This window comes from Macaca mulatta, chromosome 10 (genome assembly GCF_049350105.2).
Source record: "Macaca mulatta isolate MMU2019108-1 chromosome 10, T2T-MMU8v2.0, whole genome shotgun sequence".
Taxonomy (NCBI): domain Eukaryota; kingdom Metazoa; phylum Chordata; class Mammalia; order Primates; family Cercopithecidae; genus Macaca; species Macaca mulatta.
In genome coordinates, this window is record NC_133415.1 from 35,229,111 (window position 1) to 35,247,066 (window position 17,956).

Genomic DNA, 17,956 nt, shown 5'->3' on the forward strand with positions numbered 1-17,956 from the left:
AGACCTGTGATTCAGGGTTTTCAAACCAATATCAGCTAATTGACTTACTAGTCCTCCAAAACAAAGCTGAAGAATGCTACAAGGTAGCGAATTAGAAACAGCTTTAGCAGATTTTAACAAACTAAAGTGCAAATGGGAGAGAGAAGCCTAGGCAGTTTTGCAACTGCCTCTGTGGGGATTTACTACAGCTATTCCCCTAATCCTACAGACTGGGCAAAATACAACAATGTAGTATATATCCCAGCAAAACCATACCTGATTATTATATCACATTTATTTTCGTTTTTGTGAATATACAGTAGTTGTGTATATAAATGGGGTACATGAGATACTTTGATACAGGCATGCAACGTGTAATAATCACAGCACGGTAAATGGGGTATCTATCTCCTCAAGCATTGATTCTTTGTATTACCAAAATTCAATTATATTATTTCAGTTATTTAAAAAGGTACAACTAAATTATTATTGATTATAGTAATTGTCAATTATTGACAATTGCAGTGTTGTATCAAGTACTACTGTTGTGCTATCAGTACAAACTGTGCTATCAGTACAAATACTACGGTTGTGCTATCAGCACAAATACCCTGTTGTGCAATCAAATAGTACCTCTACCTCTTATTCATTCTTTTAAACTATTTTTTGTACCCATTAACCATCCTCACTTCCCTGCATGCCCCTACCAAACTGCCCCCCTACTATGCTTCTCGGCCTCTGGTAACCATTCTTCTACTCTCTGTCTCCATGAGTTCAACTCAGTGGGATCCTCAGCTCCCACAAATAAGTGAGAACATGCAAAGTTTGTCTTTCTGTGGCTGGCTTATTTCATTTAATATAATGACCCTCATCTATGTTGTTACAAATGACAGGATCTCATTCTTTTTTTCTGGCTCCACTGTGTATACGTACCACACTTTCTTTATCCATTCATCTATTGATTGACACTTATGTTGCTTCCGAATCTTGGCTATTTTCAACAATGCTGCAACAAACATGGGAATGTAGACATCTCTTCAATATACTGACTTCATTTCTTGTGAGTATATACTTAGCAGTGAAATTGCTGGACTATATGGAAGCTCTATTTTAGTTTTATGAGGAATCTCCAAGCTGTTTTCCACAATGGTTGTACTAACTTACATTTCCACCAACGGTGTACCAGGCTTCCCATTTCTCCACATTCTCACTAGCATTTGCTGTTGCCTGACGTTTGGACAAAATTCATTTTAACTGGGGTAAGATGATATCTCATTGTAGTTTTGATTTGCATATCTCTGATAATATACTTGCTTGCAATTCATATGTCTTCTTTCAAGAAATGTTTATTGAAATATTTTGCCCATTTAAAAAATCAGATTACTAGATTTTTTTCCCATACAGTAGTTTGAGCTATTTATCTGTTCTAGTTATTAATCCTTTGTCAGATGGATAGTTTGCAAATATATTCTCCTATTCTGTGGGTTGTCTCCTCACTTTGTTGATCATTTCCTTTGACATGTAGAAGATTTTCAACTTGATGTAACTTCATTTGTCCATATTTGCTTTGGCTGCCTGTGCTTGTGGGTTATTATTCAAGACATTTTTGCCAATACCTGGAGAGACTTTCCTCAATGTTTTCTTATAGTTTTTAAATTTGAGGTCTTAGATTTAAGTATTTAGTCCACTTTGATTTGAGTTTTGTTTATGGCAAGAGATAGGGGTTATAGTTTCATTCTTTTGCATATAGATATCCAGTTTCCCCAGCATGATTTATTGAAGAGATTGTCTTTGCCCTAATTTAAGTTCTTGGCACCTTTGCCGAAAATGAATTCAGTGAAAATGTATAAAATTTTTTTCTGGGTTGTCTGTTCAATTCCATCGGCTCATGTATCTATTTTTCTGCCAGTACCAGGCTGCTACAGTTACTATAGCTTTGTAATATAATTTGAAGTCAGTTAATGTGATTCCTGCATTTAATCTGTGAATTGCTTTGGGTAATGTAGACATTTTAACATACTAACACTTTCAATCCATGAACATGGAATATCTTTCAATTTTTGTGTCTTCAATTTATTTTATGATTGTATTATAGTTTTTATTGTAGAAATCTTTTACTTCTTTGGTTAATTTCTATGTGTTTAGTTCTATTTGTGACTATTATAAATGGTATTTCTTTTTAATTTCTTTTTCAGATTGTTCACTCTTGGCACATAGAAATGCTACTGATTTTTGCCAGGCGCAGTGGCTCACGCCTGTAATCCCAGCACTTTTGGAAGGCTGAGGCAGGCGGATAACGAGGTCATGAGATCGAGACCATCCTGGCTAACACGGCGAAACCCCATCTCTACTAAAAATACAAAAAAAAATTAGCTGGGCGTGGTGATGGGCGCCTGTAGTCCCAACTCCTCAGGAGGCTGAGGCAGGAGAATGGCACGAATCCGGGAGGCAGAGCTTGCAGTGAGCCAAGATAGCGCCACTGCACTCCAGCCTGGGTGACAGAGTGAGACTCCATCTCAAAAAAAAAAAAGAAAAAAAAAAAAAGAAATGCTACTCATTTTTATATCTTGATTTGTATCCTGAAACTCTACTGGATTTATCAGTTCTAGTAGTTTTTGTGGAGTCTTTAGGTTTTTTACAAATATAAGATTATATCATCTGCAAACAAGGATAATTTGTCTTTTCCCCTTCTATTTAGATGCCCTTTATTTCTCTCTCTTGTCTGATTGCTCTTGCTAGGACTTCCAGTACTATGGTGAATAACAGTGGTGAAAGTGGGCATCCTGGTCATGTTCCAGATCTTAGAGAAGGGGATTTCAGTGTTTCCCCAGTCAGTATGACACTAGCTGTGGGTACGTCATATATGGCTTCTATTATGTTAATAATGTTCTTTCTCTACCCAGGTTCATGATAGTATGTTGAATTTTATCAAATGCTTTTTTCTGTCTTAATTTAAATTATTATAAAATCTTCGTCCTTCATTTTGTTGATGTGATGTATCATATGGATTGACTTGCAACCATTCTTGCATCCTTGTGATCAATCACACATGGTCATGAAGAATGATTTTTTAATGTAATGCTTAAAGTTTTGCTAGTATTTTGTTGAAGATTATTGCATCAATATTAATTGGAGATATTGCAGTTTTCTTTTTTAAAGTGTCTTTGATTTTGGCATAAAGGTAATTATGGTGTTATAGAATGAGTTTGGAAGCATTCCCCATCTCTATTTTGTGGACTAGTTTCAGTAGAATTGGTGTTAGTTCTTTAAATGTTTGTTAGAGTTCAGTAGTAAAACCATAGAATACTGGGCTTTTCTTTACTGCGAGACGTTTTATTACAGCTTTGATCTCATTGTTATTGGTCTGTTCATGTGTTGTATTTCTTCATGTTTCAATTTTGGTGTGTTTCTTGGTGCTAGTCTGGCCCACTCAGACCTGCTCCATGCTCTCCATCAGACAGCTGGTGGCCCTTCTTGAAGAGTGAGTGCAGCAGGGACTAGCGGTTGGGCTGAAGCCCCTTGGCCTCATGCGGACTCTCCAATACTCATTGAACTTCATGGTGAGGGACAGGGGACCCACCCTGTCTCTCAGCGGGAAAGCAGGGAGTCCTTGTTCAAGGAAGCCCCTGGGGCAGCCGCAGGAGGCAGCCCTGGGACAAAGCGCCCAAGGCCCCCCTCGACCGGCCATCCTGCCTCCTCTGCAGGACCTTCTCTTCCCCTTTTCCTCCCTCCTGAGGTGAAAAGGAGGGGAGGAGGCCATGGAGCCCACTGTGTCAGGGAAGCCTGGCCCTTCCTTTTGAGCCTCCAGGGGACTCTCACGGGTCTCGCCCCTTCTCCAGGACCTGGAAGCTTCTATCCCTGAAGAGCCCTGAGCTCAGGCCGGGCGCGGTGGCTCAAGCCTGTAATCCCAGCACTTTGGGAGGCCGAGACGGGCGGATCACGAGGTCAGGAGTTCGAGACCATCCTGGCTAACACGGTGAAACCCCGTCTCTACTAAAAAATACAAAAAACTAGCCGGGTGAGGTGGCGGGCGCCTGTAGTCCCGGCTACTCGGGAGGCTGAGGCAGGAGAATGGCGTAAAAACCCGGGAGGCAGAGCTTGCAGTGAGCTGAGATCCGGCCACTGCACTCCAGCCTGGGCTACACAGCGAGACTCCGTCTCAAAAAAAAAAAAAAAAAAAAAAAAGAGCCCTGAGCTCCAGTCCCAAGTGTCTCTTCCCCATTGCTTCCTGTTTCTCCTTTCGCCTCCACCACCACCACTGCCAGGGGCTCACACTCCCTGCTTTTGGGCTTCAAATGTTGTACTACGTGCTTGACTCACTAGCCTGCTTAATCTTCAAAATCACTCTATCTAGAAGACATTCTAGGCTGGGCATTGTGGTTGATGCCTGTAATCCCAGCACTTTGGGAGACCCAGATGGTCTGACTACTTGAGTGTATGAGTTACAGACCAGCCTGGGCAACATAGCAAGATGCTGTCTCTACAAACACAGAAAAAACTAGTGGGGTGCTGTGGCACATGTGTGTAATCCCAACTACTTGGGAGGCTGAGATGGGAGGATCGCTTGAGCCTGGGAAGTCGAGGCTGCGGTGAGCTGAGATCACGCCACTGCACTCCAGCCTGGGCAACAGATTGAGACTCTGTCTCAACATAAAAATAAAAATAATGTAAAAAGTGAAATTGCCGAAATCACTCATTTAACCAATAAGATGAGCCACTACCTACCAGGGACAATGAAAGTTTAAAGGTGCCAAGAATTATGAAGGCAGTATTGAACTCACTTGAAATATGAACACCACATTGGGTGAATTTAGATAGGAAGGACAAGGAGCCATTCCTAGGAATATCATTATATATGGGAAAACACTGAAAAAAGACTCTGCAATGTTTGAGAAAATAATGGCCATAGAAAAAGATTTCATGGACCTTCCGGCTTATGAAAAAATCAACTGAAATTGCTTAACATTAGGTTAGAGCAATAAAAAGGAAAAATAAACCTTTATATAAGAACATAGTTGGAATAGGGGACGGGAATGACCCATTTCCCGGTCTCTGCCTAGAACAGGGCTGGGGAAAAATCTGTGGTCATCACATTGACTGTTGCATAAACACATATTCTTTCTATATGTCATCATGGAGCAGGTGCTACAAAGACAAGGCAAGGAAAAGGAATAGAGAATATTACTGGGTGCTTTTCTGTAGGGTGATCAGGAAAGGACTCACTGAAAAAGAGACATTAGAGCAGAGCAAGTGTGAGAGAGAGAGTCATAGAGAGATCTGCGGGCAGAGGATTCCACGTGAGGGCAACAGACACTGCAAAGCCCCCGAGGCAGGGAGTGCTTGGCGTGTCTGAGGAGCCAGAAAAAGGCCAGTGGGGCTGGAATGGAGTGAGTGAGGAGTAATAGGGGCAGAACACATATAGCCTTAGAGATCATGGCTCTAGGTGTTTTGTTTTATTTTCCAATTTTTAAAATGGTGTTAAAATACACATAACATAAACTATAGTAGTTTAGCCATGCTTCAGTGAACAGTTCAGTAATATTAACACTCATATGGTTGTGCAACCATTACCACCATCCATCTCCAGAATTCTTTCCAACTTGTAAAACCGAAACCCTCTATCATTAAACAATAGCTCTCCATTCTCCCTTCCACCCAGCCCCAGGCAAGCACCGTTCTACTTTCTGTCTCTATGCATTTGACTATTCTTGGGACCTTATAAAAGCAGAATCTATGGTATTTGTCTGTTGTGACTTATTTCACTTACTCTAACGTCTTCAGGGTTATTTTAATAACATTTGTCAGAATTACCTTCCTTTTGAGAAATGAACAATATTCCATTATATGTATAGACCACATATTGTTTATCCATTCATCTGTCACTGACATTAGAGTTGCCTCTACATTTAAGCTATTAGTGAATAATTATGCTATGACCATGGATGTACAAATACTTCTTTGACCCTTCTTTGAATTCCTTTGTGTAGACACCCAGAAGGGAAGTGCTGGATCATGTGAGCCTCCACCCCCCTGTCTGAAGTCGTCCTTGAGCCTCCACTCTGCTGTCCCCAGAGCTGTCACTGATGTTCCACCCTACTATCTGGGAGCTGGTCTGAGTCTGCACCCTGCTGTTCTTGGAGCCCAGAAAGCCCACCAGGGCCGGTCAAACTCCACCCCTCCCTTGATATTTCCTCCCAGGCATCAGCACTTTGGAAAAGCCATAATGTACCTTTTAATGTCTAGGAAAGGTGCCTCAGGAAGGCATGGAAGGCATGGAGAGATCACCACCACCAGGTTATGGTGTCTCACCTGTGTCCACTGGCCCCATGCTGGCCCTTTAAGGGGTAAGAGCAGAACAGGCTGGGAGACTACACCTCTTTTATCAAAGTGGCCATAGATAAAGCCAGAAAGGGGACGGGAGAATGTGGTGCTGTGGGCAGGATGCTGAGGGCAGAGGCCCCTCCCCACAGGTGCTAAGCAGATCAGGCAAGGAGGAGCTTCCAGCCTCCATCCAGGCAGGACTTCTAACCACTGCTAGAGGCCCCTTCTTGGGAGGTCCTGTCCCAGCCAATGGCCAGCTCCAGAGACTTTTGTCCATTTTCCACAAGACGGACATGATGCAGGTGGCTGTATCTGGGCCCCAGAACTTTCAGGACTGAGCCCTGGTGAAGACAGGAGGGAGTTGTGGGCCCTGGATGTCCCTGTGCAGCCGATGCCTCTGGCTGGGACCATTCACCACCCAGATGCCTCCTCACTTGGTCTCCAAGCCTCACTGGTCACGTGAAAGGCCACGGGGCAGGGCTGGGATGGGTTCAGGGCTCCATGTGCTTCCTGAGAGGGATGAAGGGTTGCATCCCCCATAGCAGCCCAAAGCATAGTAGCCACTACTACCCCACTCAGTCTCAGTGAGCAGGCTTGTGGGGGATGTAGGGGCCTGGTCCTCCAGTGGCAGGTAGGCAGGCAGCGGTGCCTTTCACTCCTCACACTCCGCTGGCAGCATATCCTCCAAACTTGGGGCTCCTAGGAGGTGTTTCCATGCCCTCCTGCTCTCCTCCAGGTCACAGATTTCCAGGGACATGCTGAGCCACAGGTGAGCACCGCAGTGGCCCCTCGCACACTGAATTCCAAGGCTCCTTGTGAGGTGCTGGCACAGTCCTGGCTCGGCTGCACACCAGCCACGTGGGCCTCCATCCAGGTCTGGAGCAGAGTATGGGATGAGGGAAGGGCTCAGGCAGCATGATCAGAACTCACCCTGGGAGTGGTAACCTCCTCCTCAGCAGGCCCTCCCTCCTCCTCCAAGCAGCCCTCCTGATGTCCACATCAAGCAGCACCTGTGCCAGGAACATTCCGTCTTCCTTACTATGTGCTAGCTCAGCCTCAACATGGGACCCTGAGTCTCTTCGGTCCCCTCACTGCTCCCCTAGCACAGAGCCTGGGGCTCACAGCAGCCTGCACCAGGGTACAGATGGTGACATGTGCTGAGGACAGAAAAAACGCCTGGCAGCATGCAGCGTGTGTCCCAGGGCCTTTCAGCAGCTACAGGGACTGGATACGCCCACCTGAACAATTTTCTCTGTCTGTCTCTCTCTCTCTCACACACACACACACGCACACACAGCATGACAGACAGGTGACACTAAGACTGGTGACTTTCAAGGTACTTGGGAAAGGCCAGCTGACCTGAATCCCTCTGTGGAGACATAGGAGACCTCTGCCTCCAAAAGGAAGCTCTTCCTTTGGTGGGACCAGAAGTATCCACCCAACGCACCCCACACACACTACACCCTCCATCACTGCACTGCTCCCTGCCAGACCCCCATCCATGGGCCTGAATCATCCCTGGCAGATGCCCTGGTTCTACAGAGAAGGGCTGGTGCCTGCAAGTGGATGACACAGGTCAGGGTACAATCACAACCTCTGCCCCACTCAGCCTTGTCTTCAGCTGCCCAGGCTCTTGACAGTCACATCTGCCACTCCGAGGAAAGACGGGAACTCTGCCAAGACCCAGGTGCTCAGTTTTAAGCTTTAAATTATATTTTTGAACAACAATCCTAAGAACTAGGTCCCCTGTTGAAAGGGAAAATGGTTTTTTTTGCATAATATGCTGGCAATACTGTGTGGAGGGGATGTCTCTGCCACACAGGGTCCAGGGAAGCCGCAGGACCAGGAAAGGAGACCCTGGTGTCACCCTACAAAGAAGAAGTTGAGACAAAGTTAATGTTAGTAGAGAGTTTATTTGAGACAAACTTCAGGATTGCAACTCCGGAGCATAGATTCAAGTTATCCTGAATATACACTCCAATTAGCAGCAGTTATGAGCCGATTTTTAAAGGCAAAACAAGGGGGATAGGGAAGGGGCAGATACAATTCCTCAGGAATGTTAGTTGGTTCATAGCAATAACACTCCTTAGTGAGGGGCTGTACACTGTTAAGCTACAGGGTGCGATGTATGGCATCCGGTGTGACACTGTTAAGCTATAGGGTGTGGGGTATGGCATCTGGTGTGGCATTATGAGGTAAATTCAAAGCTACTTCTGGCAACAGCAGTATCAAGAAATGAATACACAGCTCAATGTGAGGGAGTAGGACATGACTGTGGTCTCATTTTAATGCCTCCTTCTGGACCTGATAATTAGAAACACTTGCATTTCTAAGATAAAAGTTATTTCCTGATTGCTGAAGACCCAGGTCAGCTTGGTCCGGACCCCAGGGACCTCATGCCTTGTGCCCTTTGCCCACAGTGAGAAGCCTGAGGGAGGACACTGGAGCCCACCTCCCAGAGCTCTCCCTCTGCCCCTCCTCCCACCCATGGGGCATGAACTGCCAGCTCAGCAGGGAGCGGAGGGTCTATGTGACCCCCAAGTAGTTCACCAATACATGGGCTGTAGGAGCCAGACAGGGCTCAAAGAGGAGGAAATGCAGAGCCCATTCCTGGCTCTGGTACCAATGTGTGACCCCAGGGGAACCGAAGGGGTGGGCAGACCAGGAGCCCAGGGTCAGTGAGGGTCCCAAGGGCAGCATCAGTGCCAGGGACCTTTCCCCATGGCCACAGGACAGACCCTCACAGAAGGAGGAGGTGAGCCCTACGGTGGGCGCAGACAGCTGCAAACCAGAGGAAATAGAGATAAGTTATGAGAAACTTACATTTTCCCATCAGCCATGCAACGGAAGACACAAGAAAAATAAATCATCAATGGAAAGTAAAGTGGTTTTTTTTTTTTGTCCACTTGAGACACAGAGGATAAATTTAAACTCACTGTATATATATATATATATATAAAAGGCTCAAGACACTGATAAGTCCCCCAACCATCATCAAAGCCAACATCCTGGGCAGGCTAGACCTTGGGGCAACACCTGCCCTCCATGCGCTGTGGCAGTCTCTGCACGCTCCTGAAGTTCCCACTGTGCGCACTGTAGGGGGCTGGAAGAATGTTGCTGGAGAGGACATATTCTGGAAGAGGGTTCTTTCCACCCCGAGGCCAGAAGACAGTCAGAGGTCCATGGGGACCCAGGTAGGGGCTCCTGCTGAGGCCCCAGTTGGCATGAGGTCACTGCAGGGGCTGAGCTCCCTTCCAACCAGGAAGAGCTCATCTGCCTCATCCCTGCCACTGCCTCTCTCCCCTCTCACCCCATCCAAACCTACTCTCAGGGCAGGATCCAACTGGGTACCCTGTGGCCTCCCTGGCTAACTGATTTATACTAAGGCATACGTCCTATACAGTGTGAGCTGTGATGGTGAGTTTAGAATTGACTTGCCATGACTGCAGCCTGTAGAGGGAGCCAGCACCTCCAGGAACCCCATCCTTGCCATCAGCAGAGGGTCTATGGCTCCTACCTCATCCAATGTCTCCCTGAGCACCATGTCTGCCTGACCAGGACCCACTGGTCCTCCCATGAGGATGTTGCCTAGGGTTCCAACCCAATAGGTCCAAATACACCTCACCAACCTCCCCTCCGGGTTGTCCCCCCATTCCCCACCTCAGGGTCACTACTCATATCTCATCCACCCACATGTCTCCTCAGTCTCAAGACCCTGCAATTTCCTCCACTTGGCTTCATCTCCACTTTTCTTACCAGCTCAAACCAAATCTTATCTCTGTGGACATCCCACTGGCCCTCATCAGGTCCCCCATGTCTGCTTGTTCCCGCAATCCATTCTCAAAACATAAAGCATAACATGTCACAGTTTCACGCTCTTCAGCACTTTCCTTTGCTCTAAGGAGAAGCCAGGCACCCACTCACCTGGCCCCACCCAGCACCCCCATTCCCACACACTCTTCCTTGCATCCTCCCTGCTACCTGATGAGGCCCCTGTGCCCCTCTTGTAAGCTGACACGCAGTGCACATTGGCAATGGCTTACTGAAGACGCCCGTTGTCTGTCCTGTTCTCTAAGACATCTGCAGGGGCAAGAACAGATCCTGTGCACATCAGATGCCCCCAGCTGTGCTTTCACACAATATGTGAACAAAGAAGCAAACCAAGCTCCTCCAGAGGCAGGAGACAAGGACCTCCGGCTTCTTGGTCCCCATGACGCAGGGTCTGGTTGAGGCCAAGCCGCCCTCCTCTTCCACCTCTTCTCTCCTTCCCTTCTCTCCCCAGGCAACATGCGAACCTCCAACTGGCCCAGGGAAGGAACTTGTAAAGCGCACCCTAACTAGGATAAGACAGTGGGGCATAAATGCGAGGAGAGGGGTTGGCTCTCGGTGCCACACTTCACGAACACTCACACATGCACACACTGATGCATGCACACACTGACACATGCACGCACGTGACATAAGTACACACACGCGCACACAGCGACATCCCAATACTTTCACAAACATACACAACACAAACAGCCCAAACCCTCACTCTAAAACCTAACCCCAGCCCCAAACTGCAACCCAGAACTCAAGTCCTAGCCTGAACCTTGACCCCAAACCCCACCTCAAGTCAGAAGGTAAACCACAGGCCGAATCCCGAACTGGAACTCAAACCCCAGCAGGAACCTGAACTCTTCCGTTGTCTTTCCTCACCTGGCGCCTGGGACTCAGCATCTGACGCTCTGCTGCGCGCCTCGTTCTTGTCCTCCCCACCAGCTGTGCTCCCTGTCCCCCCTCTCCCAAGGAGCCGCCCAGCCCATGTCCCCCACCCCGGTGGTCCCGATGAGATGCACCCAGGCTGACCCAGGGTGCAAGTCCCCACCCCAATCCCCAACCCAAACCCTAAACCAGAGGCCTTGTCTAAACTTTACTCCCAAACTCCCCCTCAAATTGGAATCCGAACCACAGGCCGCAAGCCTTAACCAGAACTCAAAACCCAGCCGGAACCTGAACCCCGCCCCCGCCTGTGAGCGCCTGCGCGCGGGTCCCGCCCTGCCCACGAGCTTCACCTCTGACCCGGACCTCCCCCAAAACTGCGCTTTCGACCCCGCAGTCCCAGGGAACCGCAAGCCGCCCCCCACACCCCACCTCCAGCAGCACCCTCTCGCCCTGTCACCGCACCTTCACTGTGAGCCGCGGACCCCATTTCCCTGCCGTCCCCCTCCCCCTCCCGGGAGCTGTGACCACCGGACCCAACATTTGCGCCTTCGTCTTCGTGGCCCGGAAGCGGCCCCGCAGGCGGAGCATGACAAGTGGCCACGTGCTGCACAGCGGCTGGCTGAGGAAGTCACCCCCCGAGGAGAAGTTGAGGCTCTTTGTGAGTGCGGGCAGTGGGGGAGGGACCAGGAGCGCTGCGGAGGGTCTGGGGGCTCCGGGAGGGGTGTGGGGGAGGCGGCCTGGGTCCACGGGAGGAGCTGTGGGTGGAGGCGACTTCTCCACGTCTGCATGCGAAGGCCACTCCCCGCCAGCGAGAGACAGGGTCCGGGTTTGCGTGGGTTGCGTTCCGAGTCCCAGGGAGTTGATTCCGGGGCTGGGGAACCCTGTTACCCTGAGCGCCGTGGGCCTGCAGGTCGGAGAGTGGGCGGAAAAGGAGACCAGGCTTTGCGGACTCACAGCAGGCTCCGCAGCCTCACAAAGGACAGGAACCTCGCACCCGCTCCCCTTCCCTCCCAGGCCCTGAGAATGGCGGGCACCTCGCACCCTCTCCTTTCCTCCCAGGCCCCAAGGAAGGCAGGCGCCTCAAACCTGCTCTCTTCCTTCCCGAGCCCCGAGAAGGCAGGCACCTCACACCCCCTCCTCTGCCCTCCCGGTCCCCAAGAAAACGCAGGCGCCTCACACCAGCTTCTCTTCCCTCCTCGCCCGCCATTCCCGGGGTCATTCGCGTCCTTCCACGCCTCCACGCCTGCTGAGGGACAGTGTGCACTGCAGTGTAGTTTTCTATATATTAATTCACGTGGTTAAACGATTTAGAAAAAAAGAAGATTGGCTGCCCTTCCTCCTAGTGGCTAATTTGAAGAGTGTCGTTCTAAATTTCAACAATTTTTTTTTTTTTTTTTTGAGACGGAGTCTCACTCTGTAGCCCAGGCTGGAGTGCAGTGGCCAGATCTCAGCTCACTGCAAGCTCCGCCTCCCGGGTTCACGCCATTCTCCGGCCTCAGCCTCCCAAGTAGCTGGGACTACAGGCGCCTGCCACCTCCCCCGGCTAGTTTTTTGTACTTCTTAGTAGAGACGGGGTTTCACCGTGTTAGCCAGGATGGTCTCGATCTCCTGACCTCGTGATCCGCCCGTCTCGGCCTCCCAAAGTGCTGGGATTACAGGCATGAGCCACCGCGCCCGGCCAATTTCAACAGTTTTATTGAGGAAACAGTAACTGTTGGAAGTCAGTATGATTATGCCAAGGTACATAAAAGAGGCTTTTCTCGCTTATTCCTTAGCCCCAGGTCTAGCCCTTCAAGAATCTATCCAGAATAAGCTGATCCTGTAGTCATCTTCCCTCTCCTCTGCTTCCCTGGGCTATAACCAATTCTGCGTTCTTGTCTTTCTCCATTTGTTTTTTCAAGTTTTTATTATACTTTAAGTTCTGGGATACTATCATGTGCAGAACGTGGAGATTTGTTAAATACATATACACGTGTCATGGTGGTTTGCTGCACCCATCAACCCGTCATCTACATTAGGTATTTCTCCTAATGCTTTCCCTTCCCCTGCCCCCCAACCCCAATAGGCCACGTTGTGTCATGTTCCCCTCTCTGTGCCCATATGTTCTCATTGTTCAAATACCACTTATGAGTGAGAACATGCGGTATTTGGTTTTCTGTTCCAGTGTAAGTTTGCTGCGAATGATGGTTTCCAGCTTCATCCATGTCCCTGCCAGGGACATGAACTCATACTTTTTTATGGCTGCGTAGTATTCCATAGTGTATATGTGCCACATTTTCTTTATCCAGTCTGTTATTGATGGGCATTTGGGTTGGTTCCAAGTCTTTGCTGTTGTGAATAGTGCTGCAATAAACATACGGGTGCATTTGTCTTTATAGTAGAATGATTTATAATCCTTTGGGTATATACCCAGTAATGGGATTGCTGGGTCAAATGGTATTTCTAGTTCGAGATCCTGAGGGACAGTGTGCACTGCAGTGTAGTTTTCTGAAGGGGTGTTGAAGGCAATTCCGTGAGGACTTGCCACACTGTCTTTCACAGTGCTTGAACTAATTTACACTCCAACCAACAGTGTAAAAGCATTCCTATTTCTCCACATCCTGTCCAGCATCTGTCGTTTCCTGACTTTTTAATGATCGCCATTCTAACTGGCGTGAGATGGTATCTTGTTGTGGTTTTGATTTGCATTTCTTTAATGACCAGTGATAGTGAGCTTTTTTTCATGTTTGTTGGCCACATAAATATCTTTTTCTGATAAGTGCCTGTTCATATCCTTTGCCCACTTTTTGACAGTGTTGTTGTTTTTTTCTTGTAAATTTGTTTAAATTCCTTATAGATTCTGGATATTAGCCCTTGGTCAGATAGATGGATTGGAAAAAATTTCTCCCATTTGGTAGGTTGCCTGTTCACTCTGATGATAGTTTATTTTGCTCTGCAGAAGCTCTTTAGTTTAATTAGATCCCATTTGTCAATTTTGGCTTTTGTTGCCATTGCTTTTGGTGTTTTAGTTATGAAGTCTTTGCCCATGCCTTTGTCCTGAATGGTATTGCCTAGGTTTTCTCCTAGGGTTTATATGGTTTTAGGTCTTACGTTTAAGTCTTTAATCCATCTTGACCCTGACCTCTTTCAGAACTGAGTTAATTTTTGTGTAAGGTGTAAGGAAGGGGTCTACTTTCAGTTTTCTGCATATGGCTAGCCAGTTTTCCCAATACCATTTATTAAATAGGGAACCCATTCCCCATTGCTAGTTTTTGTCAGGTTTCTCAAAGATGAGATGGTTGTAGATGTGTGGTGTTGTTTCTGAGGCCTCTGTTCTGTTTCATTGGTCTATATGTCTGTCTTGGTACCAGTACCACGCTGTTTCGGTTACTGTAACCTTGTAGTACAGTTTGAAGTTGGGTAGCGTGATGCCTCCAGCTTTGTTATTTTTGCTTAAGATTTTCTTGGCTATATGGGCTCTTTTTTGGTTCCGTATGAAATTTAAAGTGGATTTTTCTAATTCTGTGAAGAAAATCAATGGTAGCTTGATTGGAATAGCATTGAATCTGTAAATTCTTTGGGCAGTATGGCCGTTTTCACGATATTGATTCTTCCTATCCATGAGCATGGAATGTTCTTCCATTTGTTTGTGTCCTCTCTTACTTCCTTGAGTAGTGGTTTGTAGTTCTTATTTCCTTGAGCAGTGGTTTGTAGTTCTCCTTGAAGAGGTCCTTCACATCTCTTGTAAATTGTATTCCTAGGTATTTTATTCTCTTGGTAGCAATTGTGAATGGGAGTTCACTCATGATTTGGTACTCTATTTGTCTATTATTGATGTATAGGAATCCTTGTGATTTTTGCACATGGATTTTGTATCCTGAGACTTCACTGAAGTTTAAGGAGTTTTTGGGCTGAGACGATGGGGTTTTCTAAATGTGGAATCATGTCATCTGCAAACAGAGACAATTTAACTTCCTCTCTTCCTATTTGAATACCCTTTATTTCTTTCTCTTGCCTGATTGTGCTGGCCAGAACTTCCAATACTATGTTGAATAGGAGTGGTGAGAGAGGGCATCCTTGTCTTGTGCCAGTTTTCAAAGGGAATCCTTCTAGCTTTTGCCCATTCAGTAGGATATTAGCTGTGGGTTTGTCATAAATAACTCTTATTATTTTGAGATACATTCCATTAATACTTAGTTTATTGAGAGGTTTTAGCCCAAAGGGGTGTTGAATTTTATCGAAGGCCTTTTCTGCATCTATTGAGATAATTATGTGGTTTTTGTCATTGGTTCTTTTTATGTGATGGATTATGTTTATTGATTGTCATAAATAACTCTTATTATTTTGAGATATGTTCCATCAATACTTAGTTTATTGAGAGTTTTTAGCACGAAGGGGTGTTGAATTTTATTGAAGGCCTTTTCTGCATCGCTTGAGATAATCATGTGGTTTTTGTCATTGGTTCTTTTTATGTGACAGATTACATTTATTGATTTGTGTATATTGAACCAGCCTTGCATCCTTGGAATGAAGTTGACTTGATCGTGGTCAATAAGCTTTTTGATGTGCTGCTGGGTTTGGTTTGCCAGCATTTTATTGAGGATTTTTGCGTTGATGTTCATTAGGAATATTGGCCTGAAATTTTCTTTTTTTGTTGTGTCTCTGCTAGGGTTTTGCATCAGGATGATACTGGCCTCATAAAATGAATTAGGGAGGAGTCCTTCTTTTTCATTGTTTGGAATAGTTTCAGAAGGAATGGTACCAGCTCTTCTTTGTACCTCTGGTAGAATTCGTCTGTGAATCGGTCTGGTGCTGGACTTTTTTTTGTTGTTGTTGATAGGCTATTAATTACTGCCTCAATTTCAGAACTTATTATTGGTCTATTCAGAGATTTGACTTCTTCCTGGTTTAGTCTTGGGAGGGTGTATGTGTCCAGGAATTTATTCATTTCATATGGATTTCCTAGTTTACTTGCATAGAGGTGTTTATGGTATTCTCTGATGATTTCTGTGGGATCAGTGGTGATACTCCTCTATCATTTTTTGTTGTGTCTATTTGATTCTTCTTTGTTGTGTCTATTTGATTCTTGTTAGTCTGGCTAGTGGTCTGTCTAATTTGTTAATCTTTAAAAAAACAACTGCTAAATTTATTGATTTTTTGAAGTTTTTTTTTTTGTCTGTATCTCCTTCAGCTCTGTTCTGATCTTAGTTGTTTCTTGCCTTCTGCTAGCTTTTGAATGTGTTTGCTCTTGCTTCTCTAGTTCTTTTAATTTTGATGTTAGGGTGTTGATTTTAGATCTTTCTTGCTTTCTCTTGTGGGCATTTAGTGCTATACATTTCCCTCTAAACACTGGTTTAGCCGTGTCCCAGAGATTATGGTACATTGTGTCTTTGATTCCATTGGTTTCAGAAAAGAAGATCTTTATTTCTGCCTTAATTTTGTTATTTATCCAGTAATCGTTCAGAAGCAGGTTTTTCAGTTTCCATGTAGTTGTGCATTTTTGAGTGAGTTTCTTAATCCTGGGTTCTAATTTGGTTGCATTGTGGTCTAAGAGACTGTTTGCTATGATTTCCATTCATTTGCATTTGCTGAGGAGTGTTTTACTTCCAATTATGTAGTCAATTTTAGAACAAGTGAGTGCTATGTGGTGCTCAGAAAAATGTATATTCTGTTTATTTCAGGTGGGGAGCTCTGTAGATGTCTATTAAGTCCACTTGGTCCAGGGCTGAGTTCAAGTTCTGAATATCCTTGTTTCGTTTCTGTCTTGATGATCTGCCTAATATTGACAATGGGGTGTTAAAGTCTCCCACTATTACTGTGTGGGAGTCTAAGTCTCTTTGTAGGTCTCTGAGAACTTGCTTTATGAATCTGGGTGCCCATGTCTTGGATGCAGATATATATTTAGGGTAGTTAGCTCTTCTTGTTGAATTGATCCCTTTACCATTATGTAATTGCCTTCTTTGTCTCTTTTGATGTTTGTTGGTTTAAAGTGTGTTTTATCAGAGACTAGGATTGCAACCCCTGCTTTTTTTTGCTCTCCGTTTGCTTGGTAAATATTCCTCCACTCCTTTATTTTGAGCCTATGTGTGCCTTTGCACATGAGATGGGTCTCCTGAATACAGCACACTGATGGGTCTTGACTCTATTAAATTTGCTAATCTTTGTCTTTTAATTGGGGCATTTAGCCCATTTACATTTAAGGTTAATATTGCTATGTGAGAATTTGATCCTGTCATTATGCTAGCTGGTTATTTTGCCTGTTAGTTGGTGCAGTATCTTCATCATGTCGATGGTCTTTACATTTTGGTATGTTTTTGCAATAGCTGGTACTGGTTTTTCCTTTCCATATTTAGTGGTTCCTCAGGAACTCTTGTAAGGCAGGCCTGGTGGTGACAGAATCTCTTAGCATTTTCTGGTCTGTAAAGGATTTTATTTCTCTTTGCTTATGAACCTTCATTTAACTGGATATGAAATTCTGGGTTGAAAATTATTTTCTTTAAGAATGTTGAAAATGGAGGTTCCAGGATGGCCGAATAGGAACAGCTCCAGTCTGCAGCTCCCAGCGTGAGTGATGCAGAAGGTGGGTGATTTCTGCATTTCCAACTGAGGTACCAGGTTCATCTCACAGGGGCTTGTCAGACAGTGGGGGCAGCCCATGGAGCGGGGCAGTGTATCGCATCACCCAGGAAGTGCAAGGGGTTGGGGAATTCCCTTTCCTAGCAAAGGGAAGCCATGACAGATGGTACCTAGAAAATCAGGACACTCCAACCCTAATACTGCGCTTTTCCAAAGGCCTTAGCAAATGGCACACCAGGAGATTATATCCTGCGCCTGGCTCGGAGGGTCCCACGCCCACAGAGCCGTGCACACTGCTAGCACAGCAGTCTGAGATCAAACTGTGAGGCGGCAGGGAGGCTGGTGGAGGGGCGTCCACCATTGCTGAGGCTTGAGTAGGTAAACAAAGCGGCCT

General features: G+C 46.0%; 1 protein-coding gene across 1 annotated transcript in view; it reads left to right on the forward strand.

Annotated features, from left to right (window-relative positions):
• The first annotated feature begins 10,284 nt into the window (after nucleotides 1–10,284).
• Nucleotides 10,285–17,956, forward strand: part of GAB4 (GRB2 associated binding protein family member 4) — a 58,513-nt gene continuing 50,841 nt past the window's right edge. Inside the window, exons 1-2 of the mRNA XM_028828027.2 lie at nucleotides 10,285–10,520; nucleotides 11,320–11,665. Of these exons, the coding sequence (XP_028683860.2) occupies nucleotides 10,285–10,520; nucleotides 11,320–11,665 (582 nt within the window). The remainder of the gene's footprint in view (nucleotides 10,521–11,319; nucleotides 11,666–17,956) is intronic.